Below are 15,765 nucleotides of genomic sequence, written 5' to 3' on the forward strand. Positions count from 1 at the left end.
GGTGAACACACAATGGGATTTATAGTTGATGTAATACAGAATTGTACACCTGAAATTATGTAATTTCATTAACAATTGTCACCCCAATAAATAAATTTAAATAAAAAAAAAAGTTTCCTATTAGCCCAGTATGATGGCAATCTGAAGTAGGAATTAATGTGTTCTAAAAAATAAAGTGATATTTCTGGTGCACCTGAATTTATGGTTCATGCTTGTGAACATCTTTGTAAATTATAGCCCAAGCTTTGTTTGCTTCATAATTAAATTTAGAACTTATTTTTTTCCAAAATAAATTTAGAGGAATACAAACAGAAGTAGGAGAGAATTTGGATCACTTTTTATAACAGTAATCCTTTACATAATAATACATAGCTTCTTGGTACGCACAGCTACAGCATAAGTACTAATAGAGGAAAGATGCTAGAATTAAAGGAGTTAAGTCCAAGAAATAAAGAAATTCTGAGGATCAGAGATTTGCCTCAAGTGGTATATTGGCCAGTGGGGAATGAACTTCTGACTTGTGAGACTAAGATCTTTCCTTTCTCCAGTTGGCTCTTCTCATGCCGTCTTCTCCCCCACCCACAGTTTGTCCTATCCTGAATATGAAAGTCAAGTTAAAATGATTGTAATTTTGATTTTGTTGCTGGTTACATTTTATTTATAGTTCTAATTCAGGACATTATTCTTATTTCAAGGAACTCAGATTTTCTTTTAAAAATGTATATACAAAAAACTTCAAGACTTGTGGAAACTCACTCTTGAACGTGCCTGGACATGATTCAGAGGCTGATTGGGGGAAGGGCTGAATTTCTCGCGTTAGAGGATTGTTGTGATTTGGCAATGAGAAGATGGGAAAATTGGCTTCGGGAAGAGGAAGAACTTCACCTTTCTTTAGTGGAGGGAGTCGGTAAACATATCCAATCTGTCTCCATTTGAAGGGAAAGTGTCCTTTACCTGGACCTCTTTCTTCTGAGTGCCTTCGTGGTGGGTCATAGCCCCAGCGATGGTGATCTTGGGAACATCGGCTATAGGGTGGTGGGTCACAGGGTCCAAGGTCATGGAAATCCTGGCTATGGGGATAGTGTCCATGGGGACGGTGTCCATGGGGATGGTGTCCATGGGGATGGTGTCCATGGGGATGGTGTCCATGGTGATGGTGTACATGGGGATGGTGTCCATGGGGATGGTGTCCATGGGGATGGTGCTCACTGCAACTATGATTATGACGGGGTATATGGGTACCATTGGTGCCAAAATGGGGGTGATGACATCTTGAAGGGGGCAACACTGGTGGAGCTCCTGATTGAAACTGTGGCCTGTCTGAGTGATTTTTGTCTTCTGGAGGAGGTGGGCATCCAAGTTGATGTGGCTTGTGAGGATGGCGGTAATCTCTGGGTCTCTTGGGCTTAAATGAAGGCTTGCCAGCAGGAGAATGCTCATGCCCACCAGAGCGGGGTAGATGGTCCAGATGGGCTTGTACATCACTGATGTTTCTATGTTCCTGGTGAAGGACACAGAACAGTGAACACCATCATAGAACACAAAAGGAGAAGTTTGGTGTTCAACTTGATTTAGACTAACGGCCCTCATACTTTTAGATTCCACAAATCAACTGAAAAAGTAAAATACCGAAAGAGCATTCTCATATTTTTATCTAGCCATGTTGACATTTAAAATACGAACAAAACTATCACCTACCACCATCACGATAGGAATAATATTTTGATAACACAAGAATCAGAAAGATAATCTCAGAGTAAAGTATGGTCCTTTAAATGAAAAATGTTATATCATGAAAAACTTTTCTTAGTATTTCCATTTTTCCCATTTCAACATAAAATGGTGAAATTATGTTACACAAGAATAGTCATCAGTAGACCAACATTTGGAAAATTAGTGCCTTATAATTGAGATTCTCAACAGAGTTCTGAGGCTCCATAGTAAAGGATCTCTTATCCCTAAAGAATGAGCACCTCACCTCTTCACTGCTTATTCAGATTTTATTTTTTTTTGAAAAATCTACACAGCCATTTTCATGATGATAAACCTGCTCCCTCCTATTTTGGGGTACATGGATGTTTAGATTATTTTAGAGTTTTTTTTTTTCTGACGAAAAGATACTGTGAAGAATATCTGTGTGTAGAACACGGGCTTTTACACACAGATATTCTTGTAAAATGCTGTTTTTATCTTATTATATATACCTTTATATTATAAATTTAAGACTAATTTAGTCCCCTTAGATTCTAGGCCTAATACTATAAATAGGAATTATAAAGCCTCAGCACTGGAGTCCTGACTACAAGGGCTATTTTCAAATTAATTAAAGTTTGATTAAATTGGTCAAAATTTTATTTTTCTGACAAATCTTATCCCTTCCCAATTCTTGGGGAAAACTGCACACTTTTTGTGTCATATCAGCATTAGCACTCCTTTTCCCAGGGGCTATCCTCTGTATTTCTCCCCACCTTCACCCCATCTCATCTGTCTCATTTCTCCTTCTCTCTCTCTCTCTCTCTCTCTCTCTCTCTCTCTCTCTCTCTCTCTCTCTCTCTCTCTCTCTGTCTCTCTCTCTCATGCACACACACACAGAGCCATAGAACAAAATACACTATGTGTGTGAAAATATCACTTAATCTGGCCCTACTCATGACAAAGCCTGTCTAGGAAACCTACCTTAAGGTTGAAGACTTCACAGTTTATGACAATATCTTTTGGACTTTCCATGTCAGAGGTTCCTACATCATAGGACAAATCTGCTCTGCAGAACCCAAAGACCTTTAAAGAAGACAGAAGCATGCGTGCACGTGAGAAGGAGATTTGGGCAAAGTACAGTTTTCAAAGCTTTTCTTTCCAATTTGCTGTGGTTCTCTTCCATGAATGGTCACCACCACTGGGCTTTCCCGTGGGTGGTGGTGAGAAATAACACGTCGTTGATGCTGGACTTTAGTCCAACTCTTCGGCACTGAAGACCAGAGTTGCCTGTGCCTGGAGAGAATAAAGTGGGGTGCAGAAGAGGGATTTTTACAACTTTAACTTGTTCCTTTCAGGGAAGCATTGGAAAGGAAGGAACCAGTACAAAGTTTGCATGGACCCTGTTAAAGTGACTGTCTGCTGGCCCTACCCGAAGCACAGAGGCTTCAACTGGCTGGCACCGCTATGCCCCACAGGTCCCTAAACCCAGCTGTCAAAGTTAGACTAGGACAAGAAAAAAACTCTTTTTTAGAAAAGACTCTTAAGCATTGAGGTTCTGAGTCCCGTTTTGGAGTCAGACAGATCTATGTTAATCTTGTCTTCATCATTTACTGGTTGTGTGAGTTTAGGCAAGTTACATAAAATTCCTAAAACTCAGCCTTTGTCTGTAAAATGGACACAATACTCTCTACCCATAAACCTGAGAAGGCTTAATTAAATGAAATAATGATATAAAACACTGAGCGCTGAACTCCTCTCTAGCTGCCATGTTTCTGCTCTGGGTTTGCATTACCCACACCAAAATAATTAAGGGTTTGTTGGGGATAGGAGTGAGGGGGGGAGGCGTCTTTTCTGGTGGCCACTAAGCAGGATTCTATAGCTCCTTCGGGTAGAAAAGTTGAACATCCAGAAAAGGAATTAGTGAATGCTGCCTCTCTTCTGGCCCCAGAGAGTGTGCTGTTAAACTCCAGAAAAATCCTGGACTTCAAATCAGAAGGCCACCATTAAAATCCTGTGTCCTCACGCTTTCTAGCTAAGTTCCATTAGGTAAGTGTCTACACTTCGAGGCCCTTCTGTCACAGGGAAATGGAGGCAGACACTTGTTTCTCCTCAGTGGGGTTGTCACAGGTCTCCAACAAGACAGTATATGTGGAGGTGTTTTGTAAACTCTAAGTTACCATACAAATACTGAGAAACAATAAGATCTTCTTGCAGGTACATAAGTATCCATTTATAAATGATTTGGGGAAAAATCCCACTGGGCTAAGCATAGAAATGGATTCTAAACTCAGCTTGGTTGTGAACATTGGGCAGAACCTTTACAGTGCGGAGCCTCAGTTACCTTCCCATTTGTCAAATGGGGAAGTAAATGAAGAGTAAATGAGATGCAGTGGGTACAGCCATGGTTCCTGATACAATCTAGTTATCGGGTTTAGCTAAGTCTTTAATCCCCATGAGTTTAAATAACTTGGTGTTAAGTTTGGGTTTATGTCACGTATATTTATAAAATGATATTCTCATGATTCACTTAACTTTTCTGTGCCTCAATTTCCTCATGTGTAAATCAGGGATAAAAATCGCCTCTAGTTCATAGGATGGTGGTGAGGGTAATAGGTTAACATATGTGTAATGCACTTAGCAGGGTACCTGGCACATAGTCAGTGGTCTCTAAATGTCACCTCGTATTTCGCAGACATCTAGTATACTCACATTAGTGTGCCGAGGAAAATGGTGGCTGGAGCAGTTCCTCACAGAGAAGTCCACATAGTAATTGGTTCTTTCGTCTCCTCTCTAGAACAAATTGGATCAAAGCAGTTTCAGGAACACTAAAAAAAGGGGGGGACATTAGATACCTACTATCCAAATATACAGTCAAGTATTATGAAGACTCAAAATCACCAATATATGCCATTTTTCTTACAGTCTCTGCCTTTTAAAATGTATTACATAAGTGATAAAGTGAATACTATTTCATTGAAAAGTTTCCAGTAACACAAAAATAATCAAACATTGTATGAAAACTCACCCTTTCTGCACCCTCGTCTCTCCTTCTCAGAGGTACCACTATCATCCATTGGATGGATTTTTCCTTCTCACCTTTTTCTAAATATGCTGTGCACATACACCTATATCTAAGTAATGTAAAGGGGCTCATAGTCTAAGGATTGTTCTGTAACCTGCCTTTCCTCCTGCCCATGCACCTTGAAACTCCTTTCAAGGCATGTAGGTCCAAAACATTCTTTTTAGTCATTGCATTGTATTCATTCTATTGCTTGCATGCACCATAATGTATTTAGCTTTGTGTTTTCAAAATGTAGGACAACCTCAACTAGCGGCTCAACAGACCACTCTGGGAGGAAGGCACTTGGGACGCTGAACTGGGAGGAACTAATTCCAGCCATCCCACTGGGTGTAGTGAGGTACCGTGTTTCCCCGAAAATAAGATCTATCCGCACAATCCGCCCTAGTGCATCTTTTGGTGAAAAAATTAATAAAAGACCCAGTATTATATTATATTATATTATATTATATTATATTATATTATATTATATTGTTATGTTGTGTTTTATGTTGTGTTCGATGTTGTGTTCGATGTTGTGTTCGATGTTGTGTTCAATGTAGTGTTCGATGTTGTGTTCGATGTTGTGTTCGATGTTGTGTTATGTTATGTTATGTTATGTTATGTTATGTTATGTTATGTTATGTTATGTTATGTTATGTTATGTTATGTTACGTTATGTTATATAGACCCAGTCTTATATTACAGTAAAATAAGACCGGGTCTTATACTAATTTTTGCTCCAAAAGACACATTACAGCTGATTGTCTGGCTAGTTCTTATTTTCAGGGAAACAATGGTAGTTGCTCTGAACCTCAGTTTTCCATCATAATACAAGGAGATTAGGACCACATGATTTTAATGACTCTAATATAATCTTCTGTCTTTTCCTCTTTTTTGTTTGGGTTTTTCCTCTTCTCCTAGATATTCACACTCTCTGCAACTCCAATAAACGAAAATCTACAGGAGAACAGTTCTGTGCTATCTACTGACTGTTGAAGCTGCAACAGGGGCCTCAATTAGAAAAGCAGCTGGCTGAGAGAGGCCTGTGGAGAGTCAGTGCTGCTGAATTTTGCACCTGCCGGGTTAGAGCCTGGGCCCTCACACTGTAGCTGGGTATTGATGGAGACTCACCACTCTTACAACTCTCTCCACTCGGTCCACTCTGAAAAGGGCAAAGTCATCATTCTTCCTTTTGTACTTCTCAAGGGCACTGTATGCCTGTTTTCTGTAGAGCTCAGTGTCCTCAAAGAAATCGAAGAGTACGGGGCTGTCTTTAGTATTGGCCAGTGCAGAAGAGACTGGAGAGAGAAGATGGCAGTTCTGTGGTCACTGGGTTGGAAACAGCAATGTCAATGCTGGGACTAAATACATGTAAGCACGGGGCCAAGAATAACAATAGCTTCCAGTTTATAGATGGGCAAATTGAGGATTGAAGAGGCTAAGAAACTTGTTTCAGATCAAATCAGGCAATCAGATGCAGAGCTATAAACTAAACCCAGATCCTTCAGATGCTCAAGTCTCTGTTCTGACTGGATTCACCATGCTTCCCCATCATCCATAAAGTGTTACTATTTCAACCAACTCTTCCTGTCTCTGCCAAGGAGGGAGTGGCATCATCAACATGAAGTTTTGCCCAGAGAGAGAAGATGCAGCTCAATCTTTCTTTAAGGCAATCTCCTGAAGGAGATGCTTGGCTGTTGAATTTTTGTGTATTGAATCATGTTGAGATTTGCTATTTTTGAAGGAATTCTGTGATCATTCTTTTAGGAAAGTAAATAAAAAGCCAATGGACTTCAGAGTCAATACTTGTGAAATAGGATCATGTTCCCTCCATTTGGCTGTGATCCTAAGGCCAAGTCGTTGATCCTCTTTGAAACTCAGTTATTTTGTCTCTAAAATAGAAAGTATCGTAACCTTTACTTTATAGACTTGTTGTGAGATTAAATGATGTGACATGTATAACTGCTTTGTAAACTGTAGTGTTAATGTATAACTTAGATGTGGAAGTCAATACTTACTGAGTGCTAAGTACTTCACAAGTATACTACACAGACCATCTTATTTAATTCTAACAAAGACTGGAAGGGCTAATATTATTACTATCCTCATCGAGCATAGTTTGAGGCTATCCTTAACTGAGGAAAGTTAAAAGAGGGTAAATAACTTGCCCTCAAGACCATGCAAGTGATAAGGTTGGGATTCAATCTCAGGCAAATCTGACCCCAGATCCCGTGTTCTCTACAACTATGCTACCATGCTGTACTACCTCACATGGATTTCTGTTTTTATATATTGCATTTCTTTAAAGGAAAGAGCACCAATAACAGGGGAAGAATTTCTCACTTCTCTTCTCAAGAGAGTGAGTAATAATGAAGTCCATGAGGGCAGAGACCATTTCTGACATGTACATCATAAATTGTTATATTATGATTAACTTCTGTATTGATGCAGAATTAGTAGAATTAGACTAGAATAAGTAGCATGTTAACAGATTTCCATACCAGAACTTGTGGTGCAGTTGAAGTCATTCAATCTAAGATCCTGAGATTCATTCAAACGTGTTGTAGCTATTACCTTACATTGTCCAATCACCTGTAAGAAAAAGGACTTTGTCATTGCATACTGCTTTCCTCAGGTGGAATATGCAGAAACAAAAAAGTGATGCAACATACCTCTACTATACATTTAAATTTATTTATCATTTCTTTCAAAAAATCCTGTCCCCAAACCTATATTTTCTTAGTCTGCTTCTCTGTGTTGGGTGCTATAGGCATCGAAAGCCCTCATGATAACCAGAGAGAAAGTGTTTAAATGGATCATGGCCACATCCCAATCATTTCCAAGGGGGAAAATTCCTGAAACTTCTAGGTATGCAAATGTCTTATTTTCTGGAACTGAAACGTTAGACCTGTGCTTATTCATTTTTGTGTTCTCTTGTGGCAGACAACTTGGGATCTGAGTATCCAAGTGCAAAGTACAGAGCAAAAACCTGTTCCTCATGATAATTGCAACGTATTCTCTTGGCTGTTTCAGCTAATGGGACCAGTCTTTATAGGACACAGTTACAAGTTCAAGATTTCCTAGACCGACAGGCTATCAGGTCCAGAAATGACCTCAGAGTCCATCTATACCAAACCCGTCATCTTATTTTACAGCTGGGGATATGGAAGTCTAATGACCTTAGGTGATTTGCCCAAGGTCTCACAGCTGGTCATGCTATCCAATGGGTCCACAGCCCCACTGACTTGTCTTGCACTGGGTTGCCAGATATAGCACTCAAGAGAATATTACTCAAGGCCAACATAATCTTTATGAGTCAAAAGGTAGAAGTTGCTCCTACTCTTTTGCTGTGTTAGTGTTGGCATACAGCTACCCTAAGTAGGCAGAGTAGACAGAAGTCAAGAACGATAAGAAGAGGAAGATGGTAGCATGTTTACTTACTATGTCAGATGGACGTCTAGAAAGAGCTGGCTCACAGTCCTTCCAGTATTTCCTGGATTGGACCGGACAGTCAGATTCTTTCACATCTAAGGCTAAATAATAGACAGTTGCAGATTCCTGAGGAATTCCAAGAAAGCAACAGGTGAGTAGTATAAGAGAACTACTAAATAAAAGCAATCTCTTTATTTCTCAAACAGAATTCCTGCTCCTTTCCAAATCATTGTGAATGTCTACCTTTTTGTCATTTGCTCTATTCATTTAAATAAATAGCTTCAAAGAATTACTTCCAAATGTTCTTTTCAACTGGTCGTTATGTTGCTTCTGCCCATGAGCTTTGAAAAGCAATCACTAAAAAGCAGTATTGGTTTGGGTGGAGGTGTTGAAGACAGAAGCCTAGAATGATAATGCTGACAGCCACATCATGAGCTCCAGGCTCTATGTGGAGCTGTGTCTTCTCACCTAGCTCTGCTCCTGAACTTGGATATCTTGCCAGGATTTCAACTTGCCCAAAACTAAAACCACTCTCTTCTTTTACAAATCAGCTCCCTTTCTCTACTTCTTACGTCTTTTGTCAGTGGCACCATTAATTATTTATTGCCTTAGTGTTTGGCCTTAAATAAAGTGACATTAACTTTGGTTTCTTCCTTTGCTGTTGCCATCCAGTCACCAGGCCTGGAATGGTCTTTCTTTTATTCATTATCCATTGCCCTAAAGCCCACTGTCTGATCTGATCCTCATTCCCTCATTCCTGAACCCATAAAATAGTTTTCTACCTCATGTCCCTGTCACTAGCATCCATCTCCCCAGGCACACTCTGCCCCCTCCGCAACCACCCACCATTTATACCACCACTCAGAGGTAGCACTGTGCCAACTCAGCCTGGGTCCTTCAATGTGGCAGAGAGCCTGGAATTGGACTAATGGTCATTAAATTGCTGGCTAAATCCCAAATTCCTGCACTCTTGTTCTCTGCAATCTACTTCCTCCATGATGCTTTAACACGTATAAATTTCTCTGTTTATCCTCTGTGGAGCTCCATGGTCTGGCCTCCTCATTTTAGTGGTTTCATCAAAGGGCGGGTTATGTTAGGAGGCTGGGGAGGGAAGCCTCCCTCCATAATCTCTACCTTAAGCCCTCAAACCCACTCCAAATAAGCATTTAATCTAAGTGAAGACAGTAGGCTCGCTTTGCTTCTCTCTCCCAACCTGATGGCTACTCCAAAGCCCACATAGAACTTCTGGAATACCCCTACTTATGTTTCATTACTCCCTAACACCTATCTTCCTGATTCCCTAACCACTCAGAGGTGGTATGCCTGGAATTCTTCTGGAATGCCATCTTCCTATTCAAATTCTGCTTAGTTTTCAGGGCCCACATGAGGCTTCTCCCATCCAGTCTTAACAGATCTCCTTTCATTAGTTTGCCTACGGCTGCATGTGAGCTGGTTATTACTTCCTTGAGGACAAGGCCCACAGTTTATTCTAATTTTTCTCTTACAGTACTTGGCATTTGAATGGGCTCAGAATCAATGCTTATTAAGAACGTACAGACTGATTCAGAGTTAAGGATATACTAATAACAAACGTTAGTTTCAAAGAAAGAAAAAAAGCAGTCTAGAGCAGCAGCAGGAACTAAACAGAAAACTCTGACTAAAGCGTTGTGCGAAGCAGCAGTCTTAGGGGTGACAGTCACATTTGCCCCTGGTGCATGGTCTCCCACCTCAGCTCTGCCATGGGCAATTCCTCACCACTTCGTCCAGGTGGGCATCAGCGACCCGCAGCAACTGGAAAAGGTAGCCATTCCGACGTCCTTTATTGATCAGATCTAGCACTTTCCCAGCCAGGGGCCCAGTAGCATTGCAATCTGTGGGACTTAAAGCGCAGGAATAGTGCAGCGTGATCAAGAGGGTCAAAAGCAGAGCTGTAGCGCATGCCTTCATTGTGTTAAAATGTGAAAACCATCCCTCACTGTGGGATATCTCAGCAGAGAATTATATACAGACTTTCTAAAACACACACACACACACACACACACACACACACACAGAGCACATGCCATTGATTAAACAAAGTTTTTATGTATTTTTGTTGTATAACTGGGGATGTTCACCTTGACCCCTGGTTAAAATGTCTGTCAACATGCCGTAAATGATTAACGGGATCTGGGGACAGAAAGTTGAGACATGCCACTAGTGAGTGGCTGAAACTGTGATCTGCACAAATCTGGATATTTCCAGTAGGTAGCAGATCCAAAGTGTGTTTTTTCCCACAAGCATCGGTGAGGGGGATGGAAATACAGTGATTTTCCTCCATCTGTTGCCTATCTCAGCCAGAAATTTCCACCATCAGTTCCCTCCTTGGATGAGGGCGCAAGAAGCCGACCATAAAGGGCCATGATGCTGACGTTTGCACCGTACAAGGACCTGAGCTCAGGCAGAATAGAATGATTAAGAGTGCGGCTCTCGAGTCAGATCTGAATTTCAACTCTGTTAGTTTTGTATGAGCTACTCTTTTATGCTGGGTAAGCTATGAAACTTCTCTGATTCTTAGTTTCCTCATTTATAAAATGGGGATTAATTCCTCTTGGCAGGGTCGTGCGGTACTTAAATAAGAAAACATATAAAATAACCACTATAATTCTTGGCGCAAATCCAGGTGCTGAATAACATGATGCTATTGACTCTTATTATTAGTATGATGCCTCAGAAGAACTTGAAGTCACCCCCATATTATTGCAATTCTCTGTGGCCCTTAAGCCTTCCAAAGAGAGTTGGTTCACGTGGAAGAGAACCACGGTGAGGGTAGGAGTCAAGCTATTCGATGCCATCAGAGAGAAGGGGTTAGAGAGTAGACACTATTGTGGGAGGTGCTCAGCACTGGGAGAGCTGAGATTAGCTGATCCCACAGTCCTACCCCTCCAAAGGAACCAATATACAGACCTGTATGGACCTTTGTCGTGCGGGGTGTCAGGCCGGGTGTCAGGTCCCGCTCCCCACATAAGAACGCAGGACACGGTAAGGCCAAACAGGAACACCGATGGAGCCATAAGTAGGGGAGTCAAACCAATATATTCTGACCGGCAGCATCCACCTCTCTGCGATCCGCTCTTGCTAGCCCCCAATTCTTTCTGCTAGCGTAGCCACAGCCATTACATTAGTGGCCGAGGGCTCACTGGTTACAGCTGACGGCCAACTAGCCACAGCTGCTGGCCATCTGATCACAGTTGATGGCCATCTACTACCGAACCAGCACCTTTCCACGTGAGACCCAGAGCCTGGAAACTGCTCTCTGGGGCTCTGTCCCCACAGTACATGAAAAGCAAAACACACTTCCCAGAATTACAGACTGGTTTAGTGACTTTAAAAGTGGAAGAAACACATTTTGAATTATGTCTGGATTTGAACTTTTAACATTAAGAACACTGGCTTTTAAACACCCAAGTAGGACCACTTCAGTGTAACTTAGAATGACAGAAATAATATGGAGTCTGTCCAAGGTGTTACTAAGGGGCTCTAACTCAGGTGGGCAGGGGGAAAGCTACAGATTAAAACAAAACCTCTTTTAATTTCCATGAGTTGAGCTCCTTAATTAAGTCTTTCTCTTATGGCTATATTGGCCATACCCAATATGCAGGGCCATGGACAAGCCAAATGCGGGTGTGGGGAAAGGGATGGGAATGGGAAAAGACACCAAGGATGAAAATAAGCTTCTCCTGTAGTACTATAGATTTGAGTATACGTGCTGCCGAAGTGAGCACTATGGTACTGTAGATTTAGTAGCTGAGATTTAGGGGTGATCACGAGAGCCATGCCTTCCCTTTCCTTTGCTTTGTTGAATCTTAAATACAGAGACAATGCTAGTGATGCCATTCCAACAACTATCGGAATTTCAGAGGAGACATCTCCAGGAGCACACTGAGGTTGCTAGGATGGCAGCAGTCAGGAATGATGGTGAGTAGGAGAGACGGTCTGTCCCAGGTAGCTGTCTGATGATCTTGGAAGGGACATTCAGCTTTGGTGACTTTCTCACTGGCTTTGGGAATGCTTCCTGACGGTCCTGAGCTAGAGAATGGCCTCAGATGTGCCATGGAGAGGGAAGTGGTGACTTCTCACAAGACGGTTATTGGAGCAATCAGGGTACATCCACGTACTCATTCTGGCATTTTGGTTCTTTCTGGGTGGCCTGGCCATAGTATCAGAGAAAGTCAGTTAAGAGAATTTTTATTTTTTAAAGCTTTTTTTCTCCCTCATAATAAAATATATGTTTTTTGCAAAAAAAGTGGAAATACAAAAAATGTAAAGGAAAACTCACCTCTAATTCTACTACCTGAAAAAACCATTAACTACTATATATTTCTTCATGGACTTTTTTCCATCTGGATATCTATAATATATGTGTTTCTAAATTATGGAGATTATTCTGCTGTACATACAGATACTTTTTCCATCCACTGTGATTGAATACTTACTTACAACCTCTATTTTTGGGGGGTATTAGTAGAAGCCACATAGGCTTTATAGATGTTGTTTTTGTTTTTTATAATGGAATTTTATTTTTTATTTGAGATCTTTTATACATTTTTATGATAAACATAATCCCTCACAAATTAAAAAAAACAATATTACAAAACATGTAAAATAAAAAATTAAATATATCTCTCTCCCTTATGCATCATCTTCCAAACCCTTTCCCAAGGGAAGGAATTTTAACAAATTCTTGTTACATAGATTAAATATTGTATTTTCCCTTGATAACTTCCCCAAATCATTAAATATTCTACAGAAAGCTTATTTTCAAAGATCTCATGATGTTGTACATTACATATGCTTGTAATATATCAATATTCCCCTGATTTTTAGCCACATATGTTGTTTCCAATTATTTGTTCTTACAAATAATGCTATAATGGACATCCTTGTAAATTTCGGATTTTTTGGGGAGGAGAATGACTGGATCAGTTCACAGAATTTTGTGACATTCAGCTTTTTGTAATTGAAGGCACTTTTTAAGTTTTAAAATTTTTTACTGGGGAAAAATGGGGAACGGTGTGTTTTTCTGGGATCCATCAGCTCCAAGTCAAGCTGTTGTTTTTTTTCAATCTAGTTGTGGAAGGCGCAGCTCACTGGCCCATGTGGGAATCGAACTGGTGACATTGGTGTTATGAGCACTGTGGTCTAACCAATTGAGCCAACCAGCCACCCTGAAAGCACTTTTTTAAATAAAGAAGATTCCCATATAGTTCCTGCTCACTTTCCCCACACACTATTAATATTCACAGCAGAGTGGTACCCTTGTCATAATCGAGGAATCTACATTGACACATCATTATCACCAAAAGACCATGTTCATATTAGGGTTTACTCTTGGTGTCATATATTCTGTGGATTTGGACAAATGTACAATGACCTGTACCCACCATTAGGGTACCATATAGCATAGTTTCACTGCCATAAAATACTGTGCTCTGCCTGTTCATCACTAACCTCAATCCTTGGCACCCACTGAATCTTTTATTCTTTCTGCAGTTTTGCCTTTTCTAGAATGTCATAGAATTGGAATCATAGATATGTAGCCTTTTCAGATTGGTTTCTTTCACTTAGTGGTATCCCTCTAAGGTTCCTTCATGTCTTTTCATAGCTTGATAGCTCATTTCCTTTTAGCGATAAATAGTGTTCTATTGTATGTACCACAGTTCATCCACTCAACTACTGAAAGACATCTTGGTCACTTCCAAGTTTGAACAATTATAAGCAGAGCTGCTCTAAACATCCATGTGCAAGTTTTTATGTGGGCATAAGTTTTCAGCTCATTTTGGGTAAATACCAAGGAACACAATTGCTGGATATTAGGGTAAGAGTATGTTTAGTTTTGTAATAAATTGCCAAACTGTCTTCTAAAGTGGCTGTGTCCTTTTGCATTTCCCATAGCAATGAATAAGAGTTTTTGTTGCTCCACATTCTTGCAGCATTTGGTGTTGTTGGTATCCTGGATTTTGGCCATTCTGATAGTTGTGCGGTGGTATCTCATTATCGTTTTATTTTTCAATTCCCTAATAACATATAATATGGATTATCTTTTGATATGCTTATTTTCCATTTTATTTCTTTTGTTGTGAGGTGCCTTTTCAAATCTTTTGCCCATTTTTCAATAGGGTTGTTCATTTTCTTATTGTTGAAGAAGCTACTTTTAAAGATTCATCAAAGAGAACGCTTAATACCATGTAACTTGAAATGCCCGACTCTTGAAATTCAGCATAGAAAACTACTGTTAGCAATTTGCAAAGCATTGATTATTTGAATACAAGGGCCTCAAATGATTAATGATTGTAGCATTTTGAGACTATTGGCAAGACTATTGGATTAGCTTGACTACGTGGGAGTTACATCAAGAATCAGAAACTAGAGAAACAGCATCTAAGAGATGAGTCAATGAAGAGCCTGAATGCCTTAGGAGAAATCATCAGAAGGGTAGGAGAAGAACCTGAAGGATATGGGATAATGTCTACTTGAGAAAGTTTGAAGAAACAGTGAGTCAGCATTACCAGATATTGAAAAAGAACAAGGGAGAATGACAATGCTTCCTTTGAATTTAATGAAATCAACTCAGCAACGGCTCAAAACTTCTTTTCCTCCTACATGCTCTATCTCTGTTGATGGTTCCCTTGTCTATCCAACAAGAAACACAAACAGAAGGACACACAGTCTAGGGTCCTTCCACACACTTTACTCAGTACGGGAGGGTATTATGGAACGCCTTTGGGAAATACCCTACCTAGCGCTAGCAATGTTTTCCTCTGTTTGCTCCAGGTCCATTCTATTCTTTGCCTTTCTCCGCCTGGCTTTGCCTCAGGAGGTTGACTCCTGTGGATTGAGCAGGCTCCTCTGCTAGCTACCTTACTATTGGGTTCAAAGAGCCAATGGAAGGAGGAGAATGGAAGGATGGAGGGAGGGAGGGAGGGAAGGAGGGAGAGAGAGGTCAGGGTGTTCATTCCCTGCCCCTTTCTGCTTCAGCACTAGGTTCTGGCAGTGGCTGCATCCCTCCACCAGGGCAGCTCCTGCCAGGTGGCCCCTCCTCCAGCAGCATCAGCCCCCCGGGATTTGGATAAGGCTCCTCCTCCTGCAGTCTTCTCAGGTCCGGAGGGGCAAAGGCTTCTTGCTGTTCTCCAGGTGTTTCAGTATCCATTGTTCCCTTAACTTGGCCCACAAGTCTTCATTTCTTTCACTAAAGTCTTTTCAGTTGAACTATCTGAAACAGTGTTGGTCAGATATTGCCTGCACAGCCTTCAATCTGAAGGTGGGTTTTTTTCTTACCTCTCTGAATATTCTCCAAGTCCAGAACTTGATAAATTCACTTGATGAATTTGATAAATTTACTTAGCAATGGGGGTAGATGGAAGAGACCATTGCCTATGGCCTGTGTCTCTTGCCAGACACTGATTGAAACAGAGTTTAAGACTCTACGTGACACCCCACTTAATTATTTTTCTTTCTTACAGGAAGCAGATAAGAGTAATATAGTGTGAATATTGTCTCCTGCTTTTAAGTAAATTATGCTAAGACCCATGTGCTCT

At 40.7% G+C, this 15,765-nt stretch overlaps 1 protein-coding gene across 1 annotated transcript; it reads right to left on the minus strand.

The window, feature by feature from the left end:
* LOC308506853 (histidine-rich glycoprotein-like) lies at positions 1-10,159 on the minus strand. The gene is made up of 7 exons (XM_081070855.1): positions 9,944-10,159; positions 8,198-8,314; positions 7,258-7,348; positions 5,888-6,054; positions 4,405-4,485; positions 2,677-2,778; positions 1-1,501 (listed from the first exon to the last, which is right to left on the minus strand). The coding sequence occupies exons 1-7, from the start codon at positions 10,133-10,135 to the stop codon at positions 686-688; spliced, it is 1,566 nt and encodes a 521-aa protein (XP_080926981.1). The 5' UTR covers positions 10,136-10,159; the 3' UTR covers positions 1-685.
* Positions 10,160-15,765: the final 5,606 nt, after the last annotated feature.

Source organism: Rhinolophus hipposideros (assembly GCF_964194185.1).
Source record: "Rhinolophus hipposideros genome assembly, chromosome: 2".
Lineage (NCBI taxonomy): Eukaryota > Metazoa > Chordata > Mammalia > Chiroptera > Rhinolophidae > Rhinolophus > Rhinolophus hipposideros.

Excerpts from the sequence above, each read along its gene's own strand:
- LOC308506853 (XM_081070855.1), bottom strand. The coding sequence starts at position 10,135 with ATGAAGGCATGCGCTACAGCTCTGCTTTTGACCCTCTTGATCACGCTG. Across the intron at positions 8,315-9,943 it reads ATGCCCACCTGGACGAAGTG|GAATCTGCAACTGTCTATTA; the intron begins GTGAGGAATTGC and ends GGAATTCCTCAG. Across the intron at positions 1,502-2,676 it reads GTGAAGTCTTCAACCTTAAG|GAACATAGAAACATCAGTGA; the intron begins GTAGGTTTCCTA and ends GTCCTTCACCAG.